Genomic DNA, 18,572 nt, shown 5'->3' with positions numbered 1-18,572 from the left:
TCAAAGCCATAAGACATATGAGTGGAAGTAAGGCCATTTGGCCCATCGAGTGCACTCCACCATTCAGTTGTGGCTGATGGGCATTTTAACTCCACTTACCCACGTTCTCCCTGTAGCCCTTAATTACTTGTGACGTCAAGAATTTATCAATCGCTGCCTTGAAGACATTTAGCGTCCCGGCCTCCACTGCACTCTGTGGCAATGAATTCCGCAGGCCCACCACTCTCTGGCTGAAGAAATGTCTCCGCATTTCTGTTCTGAATTTACCCCCTCTAATTCTAAGGCTGTGTCCACAGGTCCTAGTCTCCTCGCCTAACGGAAACAATTTCCTAGCATCTACCCTTTCCAAGCCATGTATTATCTTGTAAGATAGTCATGCTGACTATCTAATCAAACTATGGTTTTCCAAGTAATCATAAATCCTGTGTCTCAGAATCCTATCCAATACTTTGCCCACCACAGACCTAAGACCAGTTTGTAATTCCCAGGATTATCCCTATTCCTTTTTTTTAGAGCAATGGAATAACATTGAATAAAGTGGCAAATGTGAGGTATGATAGCAAAGTTTGAGGTATTATCACAGACACATGAACAGGCAAGGAATAGAGGGACATGGACCATGTGCAGGCCTATGGGATTAGTTTAGAATAGCATCATGGTTAGTACACACGAGAGACTGAAAAGTCTGTTCTCGTGCTGCATTGTTCTATTTAATGATATGTTTCAATAAGATCACATGTCATTCTTATAAATTCTAATGAATTCATTCCCAACCTGCTCCACTTTTACCTCCAAGGCATATTCTCCATAACAGGGATCATCTTAGTAAACATTCTGTAAGCTACCTCCAATGCAGTGATATCTTTTAACTAAGAGGACCACAGCTGCTCTCAGTGCTCCAGATGTGGTCTCGCTGTACTTTGTACAGTTGCATTAAGACTTCCCTTCTCTTATACTTCAACCCTCCTCGGATGCTGCCTGAACTGCTGTGTTCTTCCAGCAGCACTAATCAAGAATCTAGTTTCCAGCATCTGCAGTCATTGTTTTTACCCCCTTCAAATAAGGGCCAACAAGAACAATGGACTTGAGCTTTATGGACTTCAGTAAGGCATTCAACAAGGTTCTCCATGGGAGACTGGTTAGCAAGATTAGATCTCGTGGAATACAGGGAGAACTAGCCATTTGGATGCAGAACTGGCTCAAAGGTAGACAGAGGGTGTTGGTGGAGGGTTGTTTTTCAGATTGGAGGCCTGTGACCAGTGGAATGCCACTAGAGTTGGTGCTGGGTCCACTACTTTTCATCATTTATATAAATGATTTGGATGTGAGCATTTGAGTTATAGTTAGTAAGTTTTCAGATGGCACCAAAAATTTGAGGTGTAGTAGACAGCGAAGAAGGTTACCTTGGATTACAACAGGATCTTGATCAGATGAGCCAGTGGGCTGTGAAGTGGCAGATGGAGTTTAATTTAGATAAATGTGAGGTGCCACATTTTGGGAAAGCAAATCTTAGCAAAATTTATACACTTAATGGTAAAGAGCTGGGGAGTGTTGCTGAACAAAGACACCTTGGAGTGCAGGTTCATAGCTCCTTGAAAGTGGAGTCGCAGGTGGATAGGATGCTTTTGATATGCTTCCCTTTATTGGTCAGAGTATTGCGTATTGGAGTTGGGAGGTCATGTTGTGGCTGTACAGGATATTGGTTAGGCCACTTTTGGAATATTGCATGCAATTCTGGTCTCCTTCCTATTGGAAAGATGTTGTGAAATTTGAAAGGGTTCAGAAAAGATTTACAAGGATGTTGCCAAGATTGGAGGATTTGAGCTATAGGGAGAGGTTGAATATGCTAGGGCTGTTTTCCCTGGATCGTCGGAGGCTGAGGGGTGACCTTATAGAGGTTTACAAAATGATGAGGGCCATGGATAGGGTAAATAGGCAAAGTCTTTTCCCTGGCGTGGGGGAGTCCAGAACTAGAGGACATAGGTTTAGGGGGAGAGGGGAAAGATATAAGAGAGTCCTAAGGTGCAAGTTTTTCACACACAGGTTGGTACGTGTATGGAATGAGCTGCCAGAGGAATTGGTGGAGGCTAGTATAATTGCAACATTTAAGAGGCATCTGGATGGGTATATGAATAGGAAGGGTTTGGAGGGATATGGGCTGGGTGCTGGCAGGTGGGACTAGATTGAGTTGGGATATCTGGTCGGTATGGACAAGTTGGACCGAAGGGCCTGTTTCTGTGCTGTACATCTCTATGACTCTGACTTTATTTCATTAGTCTTCCTGATTACCTGCTGTACCTATGTGCTACCTTTGAATTTTGTGCACAAGTATTCCCTTTGTGTTGCAGTTTTTCTCCATTTAACTAATACTGTTCTCTTTGTTCTCTTTCAAAAGGAGCAATTTCGCATTTTCCCATCATTTGCCAACTTTTTGCCCACTTAATTAACCTTTCAATATCTCTCAAACTTTGGATACCTCTCACAAACCTGCCTTCCCACCAATTTTGTGTTGTCTGCAAATTTGGTATATTTGCTTCCTTCCTCCAAGTCATTGATAGATGTTGTAAATAGCTATTGTCCCAGCACTAAGCCCTGTGGAGTCCTACTGCTCACAGGTTTCCAATCTGAAATAGAATTCTTTATCTCCTCTCTCTTTCTTGCCCACTAGCCAGTTCTTTTTCTATGCCAGTCTATGAATTAGCCTCTTATGAGGTACCTTGTCAAATGCCATGTATAATTCCAAATGCAACACACATTTTGTTTCTACAAGTTGTGCCAAACGTGACGCCAAATTAAACTAATCCCTTCGTCCATGTCCCTCCATTCCTTGTATCCTCCACCCCAATTTTATCGGCCTCCACTACCACCACACATGGCAGTGCATTCCATACTCATACCACTCTATGTAAAAGAAAAACTTGCCCATCAGATCTTTGACACCCCTCCAAGTGCATGCCCCCTCACTTTTGACATTTTAAATTCTGGGAAAAAGATTCTGACAGTTGACCCTATCTATGTATCTCATTTTATGGTCTTCTATCAAGTCTGCCCCCGGTCTCTGCTGCTCCACAGAAAACAATCCACACTTTTCTTAGTCTCTCCTTCCAGGCAGCATTGTGGTAAACCTGTTCTGCACCCTCTCAAGCCTCCACAACATGGCAACCAAAATTGAGCACAATACTCTGTGGCCTAGCCAAAGTCTTATCAAGCTGCAACATGCTATGAAAAATCACACAATACCAGGTTATAGTCCATCAAGTTTATTTGGAAGCACTAGCTTTCAGGGCACTGCACCTTCATCGGGTAGTTGTGGAGTATAACATTGTAAGACACCGAATTTATAGCAAACATTTACAGCATGATGCAAATGAAATGATATATTGAAAAAGACCTGGATTGTTTAAGTGTCTCATCTTTTAGATTGACCATGTTTTTTCAGTTCGTTCTTATGTAAATCCCAGAACACCTTATTTTAAAGTGACATTCTCAAGTGAACTTTAATAATAGGTGTCATGTCAGGTTAAAAGTCTGTCTGTGTCCCAGTGTTCAGACTGATTCTATTTTTTAAAAGAATTTTCAGAATCTTACATGGATTTATGCAATTTTTGAGTAAAATAAAATGTAATTCTGCAAGTACAAATTCACCCCATGAACTTGTGTGTGTGCACGCGCGCGTGTGCATGCATGCGTGTTGGGGTGTGTAAAGGGGTATAAATCTGAGGGGGAGAGTGTGTGGAGCGTATATGTGTGTGAGTGTATAAAAGACAGCTTGTGTATGAGGGGGTCTGCATCAGTGTATAGGTCTGTAGGAGTGTGTGTAGTGCAGTGGGGTCACCTGTAGTGTGACATGAACCCAGAGTCCAGGTTGAGGCCATCCTCATGGGTACTGGACTTGGCTATCAGTCTCTGCTTGGCTACTTTGCATTGTTGCCTGTCTCGAAGTCCACCTTGGAGGATAGTCACCTGAAGGTCCAAGGTTGAATGTCCCGGACTACTGAAGTGTTCCCTGACTGGGAGGGAACATGTCTGGCTAGTGATTGTTGTGTGGTGTCCGTTCATCTGCTGCTGTAGCCTCTGCTCGGTCTCGCCAATATACCTTGCCTCAGGGCATCCTTGCCCTCAACATATGAGAGAGCCTACATTGTCCAGATTTGTTTCTGGGATCTGACTTATCCAGAATATCAACTGGAATCATAATAGGCATTCCCTTTAATTTTCACACCAGTTGTACAGGCCTCTGAGGCTTGGGTGCGGCAGTGACTTACAAAACCAAAGGTTAGTGCCTTGATCAGCATGCTGACACCGATCCCCGTTGCATGGAACGTTGGAGTATTACACACATACGCAGTCGCATGGTTTAGAGGGAATGTTGATCGTAATGTAGATGTTTCTGAACAAAAGCAAAATACTACAGATGCTGCAAATCTGAAATAAAAATTTAAAATGCAGGAAATACTCATCAGGCCAGAAACGAGAGTTAATATTTCTGACTATTTTGTTAGAATGTTGATCAGCTGAGTATTTCCAGAATTTCCTTTTTGTTGTGGTACTGGATATTTCAATGTCACAGTTAAAAGATACACTGAATAGTGTTTAATACACAAAAAGGCAAATATTTTAATTTTAATTTTTAAATTTTTTTTTAAAGGAAACAGTTTCCTTGCTATACACAGCAGATTCTCACAGAACATTGCAATGAGGTCTGGTTCTGCAAGTTCGCTAACGATGGCACTAAATTAGCAACAGGATCCAAGGACACCACGGTTATTATTTGGCAGGTTGATTTAGTAAGTACTGTGGGAAACCTCGGTTTTTCTTGACCTTTATTTACAACTGCATTTTCAATTTGTGGTGAATCATTTACTTTAACTCAACATGTGTCGAATTTTTCCAAGGAATTGCATTGTCTCAACCATAAAACTGCAAATCCCCATTTAACATTGCTTTGTTTAACATTGTTGTGGAGGAGCCAGTGTTGGATTGAGGTGGGCAAAGTTAAAAATCTCTCATAACCAGGTTATAGTCCTATGGGTTTATCTGGAAGCACTAGCTTTCAGAGTGCTGCTGCTTCATCAGGTAGCTGTGCAGCAGGACCATAAAAAATGTATAGCAAAAGGTGACATGCAACTGAAATGATGTATTGAACAAACCTAGATTGCTGTTAAGTCTTTCATCTTTTGAATGGGTTGCAGGTTTCAGTTCATTAATCTGTAAATCCCAGAACTGCTTTTAAGTCACATTCTCTAGATCACTTAATGTTTTATATTAGCAAAAAGTGACATCTCAGCTCAGTCAATGCATTAAAGTTATGAGGTTAGAGTCTGTGTATCCAAATCTTATCAGACTTGTTCTATTTTCAACATAGAAATTCATAAAATGTTATATGTATTGACTTCCTGTAGATTGAGAGCTTTTTTTGAGCAACATAGAATGCATCTGCAAATTCACCACATAGACTGGTATGTGTGTGTTCTCCCCCTCTTCTCCCCGGCCTCCCTCTCCCCGGCCTCCCTCTCCCCGGCCTCCCTCTCCCCGGCCTCCCTCTCCCCGGCCTCCCTCTCCCCGGCCTCCCTCTCCCCGGCCTCCCTCTCCCCGGCCTCCCTCTCCCCGGCCTCCCTCTCCCCGGCCTCCCTCTCCCCGGCCTCCCTCTCCCCGGCCTCCCTCTCCCCGGCCTCCCTCTCCCCGGCCTCCCTCTCCCCGGCCTCCCTCTCCCTCTCCCTCCCTCTCCCTCTCCCTCTCCCTCTCCCTCTCCCTCTCCCTCTCCCTCTCCCTCTCCCTCTCCCTCTCCCTCTCCCTCTCCCTCTCCCTCTCCCTCTCCCTCTCCCTCTCCCTCTCCCTCTCCCTCTCCCTCTCCCTCTCCCTCCCCCGCCCCGGCCTTGCCCAGAAGGTATCCCAATGATCCACATAATATGACTCTATATCTGAAACCCTCCCTACTCTACCAGCTCTGCAGTCACGTGTTCATCTGCACTCACTCTCTATTCCTTGCCTTATTAGCCCATGGCACTAGTAGCAATCTTGAGATTACTATGCTTATCCTATCTTTTAGCTTCCAACCTAACTCCCTATATTCACTTTTCAGGTGCTCATCCCTTTTCCTAGCTATGTCATTGGTACAGATGTATACCACAAATTCTGGCTCCTCACCTTCCCCTTAAGAATCCTGTAGACTCTATCTGAGACATCCCTGACCCTGGCACCCATGGGGCATCATACCATCTGGGAGCCTTGTTCTCGTCCACAGAATCTCCTGTCTGTTCCTCCAACCGTTGAATCTCCTATTCTCACCCCTTGCCTTCAGAGCCAGTCTTGGTGCCAGAGATCCGGCTGCTGTGGCTTTCCCCTGGTCGGTCGTTCTCGGTGTCTGTGTCTCTCTGCCTCTCTCCGTGTGTCTCTCTCTCTTCCTGTGTGTGTGTGTGTGTGTGTGTCTCCTCCCTTCCCCCCTCTGTCGGTCTCTCTCTCTCCCGCGCTCTCCCCGTCTCGCTCCTCCCCCCGTCTCGCTCCTCCCCCCGATTCTGGTTTCGCCTTTGCCTGAATACATTAGCACACTTAGCCAGCAGTCCCCTTGTCCACTTCTGCTCTGTTCAGCCTCCACTCCATTGATTCACGAGGTAAGTATTTTATGTTCAAGCTCATCTTCCTGGCTGGCCCCTGGCTTGCGCAGTCTTGACTCACTGCTGAAACTGAGGTTGCTGATTCATGAGGCAAGTGTTTTAAGACCACATCTAAGATTGCATGCTCCCTTGAGGTTTGGTAACAAGAAAGTGTTCCTCTTCAAGACCCTCTCTTCTGACTTGATTCGGCCAATGTGCACATTAAAGTCCCCATGACTACTGCCGTTCCATTCTTAGATGTGTCGGATATTTCTTGATTGATCGCCTGTTCCACTGTAGCATTATTATTGTGTGGCCTACAGACTACTCCCACCGGTGACTTCTTCCCTTTGCTATTCCTGATCTCCACTGAAAATGTGTTGCTGGAAAAGCGCAGCAGGTCAGGCAGCATCCAAGGAACAGGAGAATCGATGTTTCGGGCATAAGCCCTTCTTCAGGACAGGCTCTCCCTGTTTTTTGCATGTGATTCTGTCACCCAGTTTTTCTTTTTTAATGATTTTTGCTCTGGTCTCTGTTTCTTTCTGCCTGGACTCCCATCTTCTTACCATTTTAATCTACCTTTCATGATAGACTCTCTGCTCGTTGCATCTACCTTTACATTAACTGCTGTATCTTCTGACCTGATGTTCAGGTTTCTCTCCCCCCCCCCCCACGCCCACGGCCGACCTATTTAAAGCTTCCTCAACATCTGTAGCAAACCTGTCTGCAAGGATATTGGTCCCCCTCGAGTTCAGGTATAACTCGTCCTTTTTACATAGATCATCCCTTCTCCAGAAGAGAGAACCTAATGATTCACAAACCTGAAGCCCTGCCTCCTGCATCAACTCATCAGCCACTCATTTGTTTGCCATTTCTTCCTATTCTTGCCCTCATTAGCATGTAGCACAGGCAGCAACCTAAAGATTACTACCCTTGAGGTCCTTCTTTTAGCTTCCTTTGTAACCCCCTAAATTCATTTTTCATGACCTCGTCCCTTTTCCTAGCTATGTTATTGGTACCAATGTGTACCACAATTTTGGGCTGCTCACCCTCCCCTTTAAGAATGCTATCCGGATCAGACTCTATCCGGATCATTCAGGAGGCTGAGGGGTTTATAGAGAGAAGTTACAGGAAGGTAGTCACACCTAGGTTACAAAATTAAGGTGGCTGGGTGACCATCAGGAGATGGAAAGGGAATAGACAGTCAGTGCAGGGATCCCCTGTGGCCATTCCCCTCAATAACAAGTATACCGTTTCGGATTCTGTTAGGGGGATGACCTACCAGAGGAAAGTCACAGCGGCCAGGCCTGTGGCACTGAGTCTGGCCCTCTAGCTCAGTAGGGAAGTGGGGAGAAGAGAGTGACAGTGATAGGGGGGTTCATTGGTGAACAGGCAGGAGATTCTATGGACGAGAACGAGACTCCCAGAGGATATGTTGCCTCCTGGGTGCCAGGGTCAAAGATGTCTTGCATCAAGTCTATGGCATTCTTAAAGGGGAGGGTAGCAGCCACTTCTCCTCTAAACTTTGCCTCTCTCTCACCTTGAACCTGTGCCCTCGTGGAGTTGACCTTTCCACCCTGGCACCAAAACTCTTTGACAATCCATCCTCTCTTTGTCTCTCAATTTTGTAAACCTCTGTCAGGTAACCCCTCAGCCTCCGTCTTTCCAGTGAAGAAAATCAGAGTTTATTCAATCTTTTCTCATAAGCACAATCCTCCAGACTAGGAAACATCCTGGTAAACCTTCTCTGCACCCTCTTCAAAGCATCCTTTTCCTTCTGGTAATGTCACGGCCGGAACTACGCACATTATTCCAAATGTGGTCTAACTAAAGTTTTGTATAGCTGTAACATAACTTGCCAACTTTTATATTTGATGCCCCAACTGATGTATGCAAGCTATATTTGAATGGTGCAGAAGCACCAAGCTAGACTGTTACAATCCATGCAATTTTTTCCAATGTTGCCACTGCTGTTTTTCTCTCTCGCATTCTCACTGAATGAGATCTGTGGAGATGAGTCAAAGTGACAGGAGAAGCAACTTCAATTTTGTTTTAAGTAAGCAGAAGCATGACAATACCAGCATGGTACTTCTGCACCATTGCACTTTGCACTTCTACAACTTGATGTTTTGGGTTTGATTCTGGATCTTAAAACAGGAATGCAAGTACAGGAGAGGGAAGCAGTGAGAGAATGACTCAGGGCGCAGTGAGCTTGTCAAAAGGCTGAGGCACCGAAAGAGGCCACGAGGTGGAAATTGGGCATAGTGAGAGGATCTACAAGATCCAAATAGTTTTCATTTTTCAAATTTTGTTTTAAATGTATTTAATTTTAAAGTTATTTAGTCTAGCAATATTAAATATTCAACTTGGTAAGGTAATTTTTATCTGATCGCTAAGATCTGACCGACCTAAATGCAACTTTTATATTAGTTACCATGGGAAGGTATAATACACTTAGTCATTTCACTTAATCATGCTGTTCAGAAACAGTGACTTACTATACAGTACTTAAAATCCATCATACCTTACATCAGACCATTCATTAATGTTGTTTGTGGTACAGCCCTTACACATTTTTCCTCAATCTTTTCTGTCATTAATGTGGGCAGCATTGTAGTACCTTGCCCAATTGCAGTACTCTGTACTTATACCTGAACCTGTGGTTTATAATGGAAACCCATTCATTCTTAGACTGTTGTCAATTTTGTTCTCTCCTGAATACCTTCCAGAGGAATTTTTTTTTCTCTCGGCAAACAATGGTTGATGTAGGAAATTTGCAAAGTTATAAACTCCAAATAATGGGATTTATTTTTATGTAGGTGGTGTTTTCATTCTTGAGAAAACAAAAAGTTGTTGGAGAGCACAATGCTAATGCTTGGTGCTCAAATTCCAAAGTGTTTCAGTTCCACAGTGTTAATATACCTCATTGAGATGCTACAGAAATAGTAACGGTAAAATTGGATTTAATCGTAGAATCTCTAGTGCCGGATTCAAATATAGGATTCAGATACTGGGTTCACTGCAGCGTTTTGCTCTAATTTCTCTGTCGAAATGGCCTCAGGACAATAGTGCAGCAACATTAATCTAAGAAACTAACCAACTATGGCCCATAGCAAGTTTGCAAGACAATATGTCAATAATCATACATTAGTAATGTAATGCACAGCCTGAAAGGGTGATGGAAGCAGGTTTTGTTGCCACATATAAGTAATATTTGGATGAACAGTTAGAATGCCAGGTATAGGGTATGCACCAGGTCCAGATAAAGAAGATTAGTGTACTTCAGTGAAAACAAATACTGGAGATCATAGCAGGTCAGGTAGCATCCATGGAGAGAGAGCAAGCTAACATTGAGAGTATAGATGACTCCGTTTCAGTGTAGTTCAATGTTTGGTCTACATTGTAGGCCAAAGGGGCTGCTTCTGTGCTGTGTGACTCTGACTTGAGGAATGAGTACTGGCCACAACACAGGGCACAACTCCCTGCTGCTTTTTGAACAGTAACATGGGGTCTATATGTTCACCTGCGTATAGACAGTACCTCTGTTTACCAGGCAGAGTTGATAAAGGGGTTACCACCAGGTATAGTGTATTTGGATTTCCAGAAGGCATTCGATAAGGTACCAATAGAAGATTATTGCACAAAATAAGAATTCACAGAATTACAGGCAATGCATTAGCATGGTTTGAAGACTGGTAGACACAGAAGCCAGAGTTGAGATTAATAAGTCTTTTTCAGGTTGGGAAGACATCACTGGTGTAGTGCCACAAGGTCAGTCCTATAGGACATCAATCGTTTAAACTCGGCCAATTCCTCCAAAGCATTCAGATAGAAAGTAATATATTCAAATTTTATGATACAAAAATAGATTGGAGAGCTTGTGATGAGGACACAATAAATTTGCATGGGGATATAGGTTGAGTAAGGGCAAATAATTGGCAGCTGGAGTTTAATGCGGGAAAGCAAGAGATCGTTTACTTTGATAGAGTCAAAAAGCAGCTATTTATTTAATAGACACTCCACAAAGCGCAGCTTAGAGTGATCTGAGTATTCTTTGCATTAAATGCAAAGTTAGTATGCAGGTGCAACAAGTAATTAGGCAGCAAATAGAATTCTGTCCTTTATTGCTAGGAGGTTAAAGTTTTAAAATAGGGAAGTTATATTACAACTGGGTGAAGTTGCACCTGGAGTTAAGTGCAGTTTTGGTCCACACATTTGAGAGGATATACTGGCATTGGAGGCAAGTCCAAAGAGTCTCACGAGGTAGTTACAGAATAAGGGCGCACTCATTTAAAATTCAGATGTGGAAGGGATTTCTTCTGAGGGTGGTGAGCGTGTGGAATTCTCTACCTCTGTGTTGTGGAAGCCAGATCACTGGAAGTTTTTCCAGAGGAGGGAGGTAGATTTTTTTTTGGAAATGTTGACCCCTTGGAGTGTCTGAGGAACCGGCACAGAAGTGTGTTTGAAGCCTGATGCAGATCAACCACATCTTGTAGAATAGAGGTACAGGCTTGAGTTGATCTTATGTTCGTTCTTCTTACCTTTTTAACTTCACATCTGAAAGATGGTGCATCCAACATTGAGTATTCAACATTCTATTGGACTGTGAGCCTATGTTTTTGTCCTCAAGTCTCGAGTGGGATAGTCTCCTGACTCTAAGGCAAGCATGCTGTCAACTGACCCATTGCAAATTTACTGGTGAAACATGCTGTGAAAATTACACTGAGGCAGGGTATGGGGCTGTTTTATGGAGAAGAAACTGAAGTTGAGTCTAAAAGAACAAAGCACCAGAGTCCAAATTCCACAACTGCCTGTGATGTAGCACAATCCCAATTGTCCAAAGGTGACATTGTAGCATGGTTTACTAATGGAATGTTTTTCCCTCTGTTAGGATACTCACCAACTTAGGTTGCTTAAAACGTTAGAAGGTCATGCTTATGGAGTATCATACTTAGCTTGGAGTCCAGATGATACTTACCTTCTAGCCTGTGGCCCTGATGACTGCTCTGAATTATGGCTTTGGAATGTACAGGTAAACAACGTGAATGAGAATGCAATATCTGAATATTATTAGCATAGGTAGTATTCTTAAGTTACTGGTACACAGAGTTCAGTCTTTATTCAAATAAATCATTTGTAGGAATCAAAAGCAATAATAACTCCTAAATCTCCAGGTTTTTTTCTTCATTATTTAAAGTGCTGCTAATAGATCACATTTATATGGAGTATTTTATTGGCTCAGCTGTTCAAAATTGCTGAAGTTACTTATGTCTTTGACTTGCACAAATGTTCCAAGTTCCTGATGGCATCTGTTAACCCGTGGAATAGCACTTGTGCTGGTAGGAGGGGAAGGTCAAAGTGATAGTCCTATTCATAAAATTGCACACTTTTTATAACTTACTGTCGCAATAAGTAAGCCTTAATACAAAACCAGTTGATCACCTGAAAATAGGTCTGCTCCTGCAAATTTGTAACACTTAAAACTGACATCCAAATTGAAGAAACCTTGACTGTGCATTATTGTTACTTTTGATGCCAGAATACATTGCATTCGGTGGGTTAAACTTTTCCCCTCTCCAGACAGGAGAGCTAAGAACCAAGATGAGTCAGTCTCATGAGGACAGTCTGACAAGTGTGGCTTGGAACCCAGATGGGAAGCGCTTTGTGACGGGTGGACAGCGTGGGCAATTTTATCAGTGTGTAAGTTGCTCTGTTTCTTTCTGATTTTTTTTTTAATCTTGTACATTTTACCTCCATGTTTATCAAAATTTCGCATTTCTAAAAGTGACTAATTGGACTAACTGGCAAATACATCGACAAAACAGGTTCGTTTAGCAATTAAAACATTTGCACAATCTCCGTATTCTGGAGAGTTAGGTAAAATTTGCCTTTGTATGCATTCCTCCAGGATTTTCCTGCAGGGAAATGATATTCCTACTCTTTTCTCCATGACAAACTTTGCTTAAATCTCTATTTCTACATTGCTGGTTCAAGGAGCTTGAGAATGTATTTCGGTCACTTCAGTCTTTGTAAATGTTTCTGTTGCTCCTTATCCTTGCTCACCATGTCAAGCCTGTCTTTTAACTAAGCATGAACAAACCATTGCTAAAATACTGAACTAGCACTGATCATGGTCATAAATAACTTGAAGCTGTAATCATGGTGGATGTATCCTATTCAACCCTCTAACATTTGACACAATTGATCACACCATCTTCCAACTATGAAAAGAAACATTTCCAGCAACAGCTCATCTTATAATCATTGCACCCTTTTCTTTAGAATTCTCCAAAGTTATGCTTTATTCTCTACAACCTGCACCTTTGGAAGTAGGAGCAGGACTAGACCATTTAGCCCATCAAGCCTGTTCTGCCATTCAGCTAGATCATAACTGACCATCTATCTGAATGTCAATTTCCTCACTATCCTCATCCCTCTTAGAAATGTCCCATATAATGATTAACTCATTATCCATTATGGTACTGAGTCTGATCCTTTGAGGTGTCTCCCAATGACTGGAGCGCATGCAACTGTTTATATAGCGTGAGACACTCATGGTTGAGAAGAAGCAGAGCAAAGCACTAGATGCGCACTCATGATTGAGCATGGATCTGCTTTTCTTGAAAAAGTGCATTGCAATGTATCAGTGGATTTGGAGCTCACTCATGAAAGTCTTTTTAATATATTTTGGTTGATGATCCTGTGAAATGTCCTTTATTTGAACATTTCTAGCTCCAACATGTTCTTGTTTCAATCAATTGAGCAGAAGCCTACTGTTATTACAGTATCAAATATCAAAATATGGTTTTGTATTCCGTTAGTTGGGATGGGTATGCTGACCTATGTTTACAAAGCTCTGAATATTAACCTTAAGGCTTGTTTGTAACCAGCTTGGACAACACACTGAATGTCTAGCTAATGACAGGAATCTTTTGTATAGGGAATGTTTTAATTGTTGCAGTTATGAAATGTTACAAAATTCACTGGCCTTAATTGGATCAAACTGTATGGCATGTTTTGTTGCAAAGTTCTTCACTCCACATTCCCAATTAAATTGCTGTTTCTGTTCTTGTCCCTTGTTCATGCTACCTTTGCAAACAAAACATCACAACAATAGCGCAGTTACGGTACAGGATCAGTACCCCAGAGCAGAAATTTAAATTTAGCTTTTTATTGTTTATATGTGGGATGTAAATACGCCTGGATTGGCCATCATTTATTGCATTTTCTAATTGCATTTTGAGAAGAAGGTCCTCCTTGAACTGTGTAGTATGTGGTTTGACACGTGCAATGTTGAGGAAAGACTCCAGGATTTTGCCGTGTGACGGTCATGAGATAACTATGTCATTGGCTCATTGGTTAGCTCTGCTGCCTCACAACTCCAGCGACCCAGGTTCGATTCCAGCCTTCGACGATTGTGTGGAGTTTGCACATTCACCTCGTCCTTCCGTGGGTTTCCTGCAGGTGCCCCAGTTTCCTCCCACTATCCGATGATGTACAGGTTAGGTGAATTGGCCATGTTAAATTGCCCATAGTGTTCAGGGATGTGTAGGTAAGGTGCATTAGGGCAAATGTAGAATAATAGGGTCGGGGCAATGGGTTTGGAGGGTTGATGTGGACTCATTGGGCCAAAAGGCCTGTTTCCACACTGTAGAGATTTTATGATTCCAGGTTAGGAGACTGAGATTTGAAGGGTAATTGTGTTCACTTAGTCAAAGAGTCATAGAGATGTACAGCACAGAAACAGACTCTTAGATCCAACCGGTCCATGCCGACCAGATATCCCAACCCAATCTAGTCCCACCTGCCAGCACCCCGCCCATATCCCCCAAATCCTTCCTATTCATATACTCATCCAAATGCCTTTTAAATGTTGCAATTGTACCAGCCTCCACTTCCTCTGACAGCTCATTCCATACACGTACCACCGCCTGCATGAAAAAGTTGCCCCTTAGGTCTCTTTTATATCTTTCCCCCCCTCATCCTAAACCTATGCCCTCTAGTTTTGGATTCCCTGACCCCAGGGAAAAGACTTTGTCTATTTATCCTATCCATGCCTCTCATGATTTTATAAACCTCTATAAAATCACCCCTCGATCTCCGAAACTCTAAGGAAAACAGCTCCAGCATGTTCAGCCTCTCCCTATACCTCTCATCTTCCAACCCTGGCGACATCCTTGTAAATCTTTTCTGAACCCTTTCAAGTTTCACAACATCTTTCTGATAGGAAGGAGACCAGAATTGCATGCAATATTCCAACAGTGGCCTAACCAATATCCTGTACAGCCGCAACATGATCTCCCAACTCCTGTACTCAATACTCTGTAAACGTACCAAACACCGCCTTCACTTTCCTATCTACCTACAACTCCACTTTCAAGGAGCTATGAACCTGCACTCCAAGGTCTCTGTTCAGCAACACTCCCTAGGACCTTACCATTAGGTGTATAAGTCCTGCTAAGATTTGCTTTCCCAAAATGCAGCACCTCGCATTTATCTGAACTAAACTCCATCTGCCACTTCTCCGATTGGCCCATCTGATCAAGATCCTGTTGTAATCTGAGGTAACGTCCTTCATTGTCCACTACACCTCCAATTTTGGTGTCATCTGCAAACTTACTAATTATACCTGTTATGTTCGCATCCAAATCATTTATATAAATGATGACAAGTAGTGGACCCAGCACCGATCCTTGTGGTCGCAGGCATCCAGCCTGAAAAACAACCCTCCTCCACCACTCTGTCTTCTACCTTTGAGCCAGTTCTGTATCCAAATGGCTAGTTCTCCCTATATTCCATGAGATATCGCCTTGCTAACCAGTCTCCCATGGGGAGCCTTGTCGAAAGCCTTACTGAAGTCCACATGGATCACTTCTCTGTGATCTCTGCCCTCATCAATCCTCTTTGTTACTTCTTCAAAAAAACTTAATCAAGTTTGTGAGACATGATTTCCCACACACAAAGCCATGTTGATTATCCCTAATCAGTCCTTGCCTTTCCAAATACATGTACATCCTGTCTCTCAGGATTCCCTCCAACAACTTGTCCTCCACCGACATTAGGCTCACTAGTCTATAGTTCCCTGACTTGTCTTTACCACCCTTCTTAAACGGTGGCACCACGTTAGCCAACCTCCAGTCTTCTGGCACCTCACGTATGACTATCGATACAAATATTTCAGTAAGAGACCCAGCAATCACTTCCTGAGCTTCCCACAGAATTCTAGGGTACACCTGATCAGGACTTGGCGATTTATCCACTTTTATGCATTTCAAGACATCCAGCACTTCCTCCTGTAATATGGACGTTTTTCAAGATGTCACCATCTATTTCCTATATTCTATATCTTCCATCCCTTTTCCACAGTAAATACTGATGCAAAATACTCATTTAGTGTCTGCCATTTTCTGTGACTCCACACAAAGGCCGCCTTGCTCATCTTTGAGGGGCTGTATTTTCTCCCAAGTTACCCTTTTGTGCTAAATGAATTTGTAAAAACCCTTTGGATTCTCTTTAACTTTATTTGCCAAAGCTATCTCATGTCCCCTTTTTGCTCTCCTGTTCTCCCTCTTAAGTATACTCCTCCTGACTTTATGCTCTCGTAAGGATTCACTCGATCTATCCTGTCTGTACCTGGCATATGCTTCCTTCTTTTTCTTAACCAAACCCTCAATTTCTTTAGTCATCCAGTATTCCCTACACCTACCAGCCTTTTCTTTCACCCTAACAGGAATATATTTCCTCTGGACTCTCGTCTCATTTCTGAAGGCTTCCCATTTTCCAGCCGTCCGTTTACCTGTAAACATTTGCCCCCAGTCAGCTTTTGAAAGTTCTTGCCTAACCACTTAGATCTGCTCATGTTCTTTCAAGTGGCAGAGATCTCTGTTTTGGAAGATAAGTTATAGGCACCGTAGCAAGTTGCAGCACTAAATCTTAAAGATGGTGCAGATTTTCCCCTATGCACTGGCATTGCGGGCGATGCCATTCAAACTGGATGTTTTTATCTGGATTGTATTATTTTTGAAGCTGCATTCATCCAGGTAGATGGAGTCATTGCACTTTTGGTGCGCACTGTGTAGATGAAGGAAAGTTTTTAGCAGGAGGGGAGTTAATTTTTTTTGTGGCTGACCCAATGAAATGTTTAATGGTAATCCGAGGATGATAGTGGATGATTCTACTGTTGAATATCAGTGATGTGGATAGATCCCCTCTCTAGGGCCCTTGCGTTGCAGTGGTAGCACCCTTGCCTCTGAAACAGGCAGCCTGGGTTCAAGTCCAACAACTATATGCTGAGGTCTACCAATTTGTTACGACATGAGGTAAACCCCCCCCCCCCCCCCCCCTGTGAATTTAAACTAGCCACACAGAAAAGATTTAGCCTGTGCTGAAATCTTATAAAATTTGAGAGGCAAAGCACTATCCCAGAAGTCACTACTTAAACTAAAAAAAAATTTTAAACTTTTATTCTTTAGGTCTAACCGAGAATATTAACTAACAACAATTTACACTCCTTTCTCCCAACCTATCATTTATCTTCCCCTCTACAATACTGGGCCGATAAAAATCCTGATTATAATTTATAAAACACACTGCTGGTACTCTACGTTCCTTACTTCATCTCAATTAGATGCAGTACCATAGAACCTAGATTTGATTCCACATGCAATCCAGCCTTCAGAACAGGAAGGGGAAATGTGAGGGGCACTGAAAGAGAATTGTATATGGAAAATTGGGCATTTTTTACTGATTTTATTGTTCCACTTATGTAACAGTTCTTTGTGTCTGGGCTAGGATTTGGAAGGAAATTTGCTGGATTCGTGGGAAGGCGTGAGAGTGCAGTGCCTTTGGTGTCTAAATGATGGGAAAACAGTCCTTGCCTCGGACACGCATCAGCGGATAAGAGGGTACAACTTCGAGGACCTGACTGATAGGAATATGTAAGCCATGTTGTAATTATTTGTTTGTACTGAGATTAAAACTTCATTTTGACGATTTAAGGGAGAAGGTACAATTAGTTCTGAAAGTGCTTTACTATTCCTAGGAGATACTTATTCTGCACTGACATTTACTGTGAAGCTGCTGCTGCCCACCAGAGCTATTTTTGTTTTTTCTTGCCCAGTGACTGTTTCCATGTATCCTTTGAGGTCTTTTATCTTGCTGTACAATCTATTTGATCTGGAACTATAAGCCATTAAAGCGTTTATAAGTTTCATCTAATAAAGAATGTAAATATGAGTAAGGAACAATGTACAATTCTAGTGTTGATATAAGAAATGTAGCAGAATGATTAGAAGTTTGAAGATTGGCTGACAAGACAGGAAGCGCTTCTGTGCACAGGGTAGCAGAAGTTTGGACGTCTTTCACAAACAGCAATGAAGGCTGCATCAGTTGTTGGCTTTAAATCTGAGAAATCTTTAAACAAAGGTATCAAAGGAAATGTGCCAAAGACGCATGGAGTTAGGCCACAGATAAGCCATGATCTCATTGAATGGTGGAACCTAAAGTGGAGTAGATTTAAATTAGCTTTGAGTGTGTGGGGGTTGGTAAGGCTATCAATTAAAATTTTGGATATTTAGAAATATGAACATAAAAATCAGGGGCAGGAATAGGATGTTCAGTCCTTTGTGTCTGCTGTGCCAAGCAACACAATCATAGCTGATCTAATAGTTAAATCAGACATATACTTCTGTTTACTCTGGTAACCTTTCAGTCCTAATAAAATATTTGAAAATTCTGCTTCCACTGTATTTCAGGATGAGTTTGAAAGGTGCACAACCCTCTGAGGCAAATAGTTTCAGCTAACCTTGGTTTTAAATGGGCAACCCCTGATATTTTAAGCAGTGGCCCATGCTCTAGATTCTCTATAAGGCTAAATGTCCTCTCCATGTCGACCTGCCTACGACCCTTCAGGATTTTAATCAAGTTATCTCTTATTGTTCTAAATTCCAGCAGGTACAAACCTGTTGTCCAATCTTTCCT

At 42.5% G+C, this 18,572-nt stretch overlaps 1 protein-coding gene across 3 annotated transcripts in view; it reads left to right on the top strand.

The window, feature by feature from the left end:
- Positions 1-18,572, top strand: part of wdr26a (WD repeat domain 26a) — a 100,769-nt gene that overhangs the window by 48,932 nt on the left and 33,265 nt on the right. For all 3 annotated transcript variants that reach the window (XM_043687373.2, XM_087984681.1, XM_043687374.2), the window contains exons 7-10: positions 4,649-4,787; positions 11,485-11,625; positions 12,174-12,293; positions 17,385-17,530. In XM_043687373.2, the coding sequence (XP_043543308.1) occupies positions 4,649-4,787; positions 11,485-11,625; positions 12,174-12,293; positions 17,385-17,530 (546 nt within the window). The remainder of the gene's footprint in view (positions 1-4,648; positions 4,788-11,484; positions 11,626-12,173; positions 12,294-17,384; positions 17,531-18,572) is intronic.

Source organism: Chiloscyllium plagiosum, unplaced genomic scaffold (assembly GCF_037043375.1).
Source record: "Chiloscyllium plagiosum isolate Xiang-an unplaced genomic scaffold, Cpla_swu_hap1 HiC_scaffold_3, whole genome shotgun sequence".
In the NCBI taxonomy this organism is placed as follows: domain Eukaryota; kingdom Metazoa; phylum Chordata; class Chondrichthyes; order Orectolobiformes; family Hemiscylliidae; genus Chiloscyllium; species Chiloscyllium plagiosum.
Note: the sequence above shows the minus strand (reverse complement) of the source record. Positions and strands in the feature narration are given on the sequence as shown.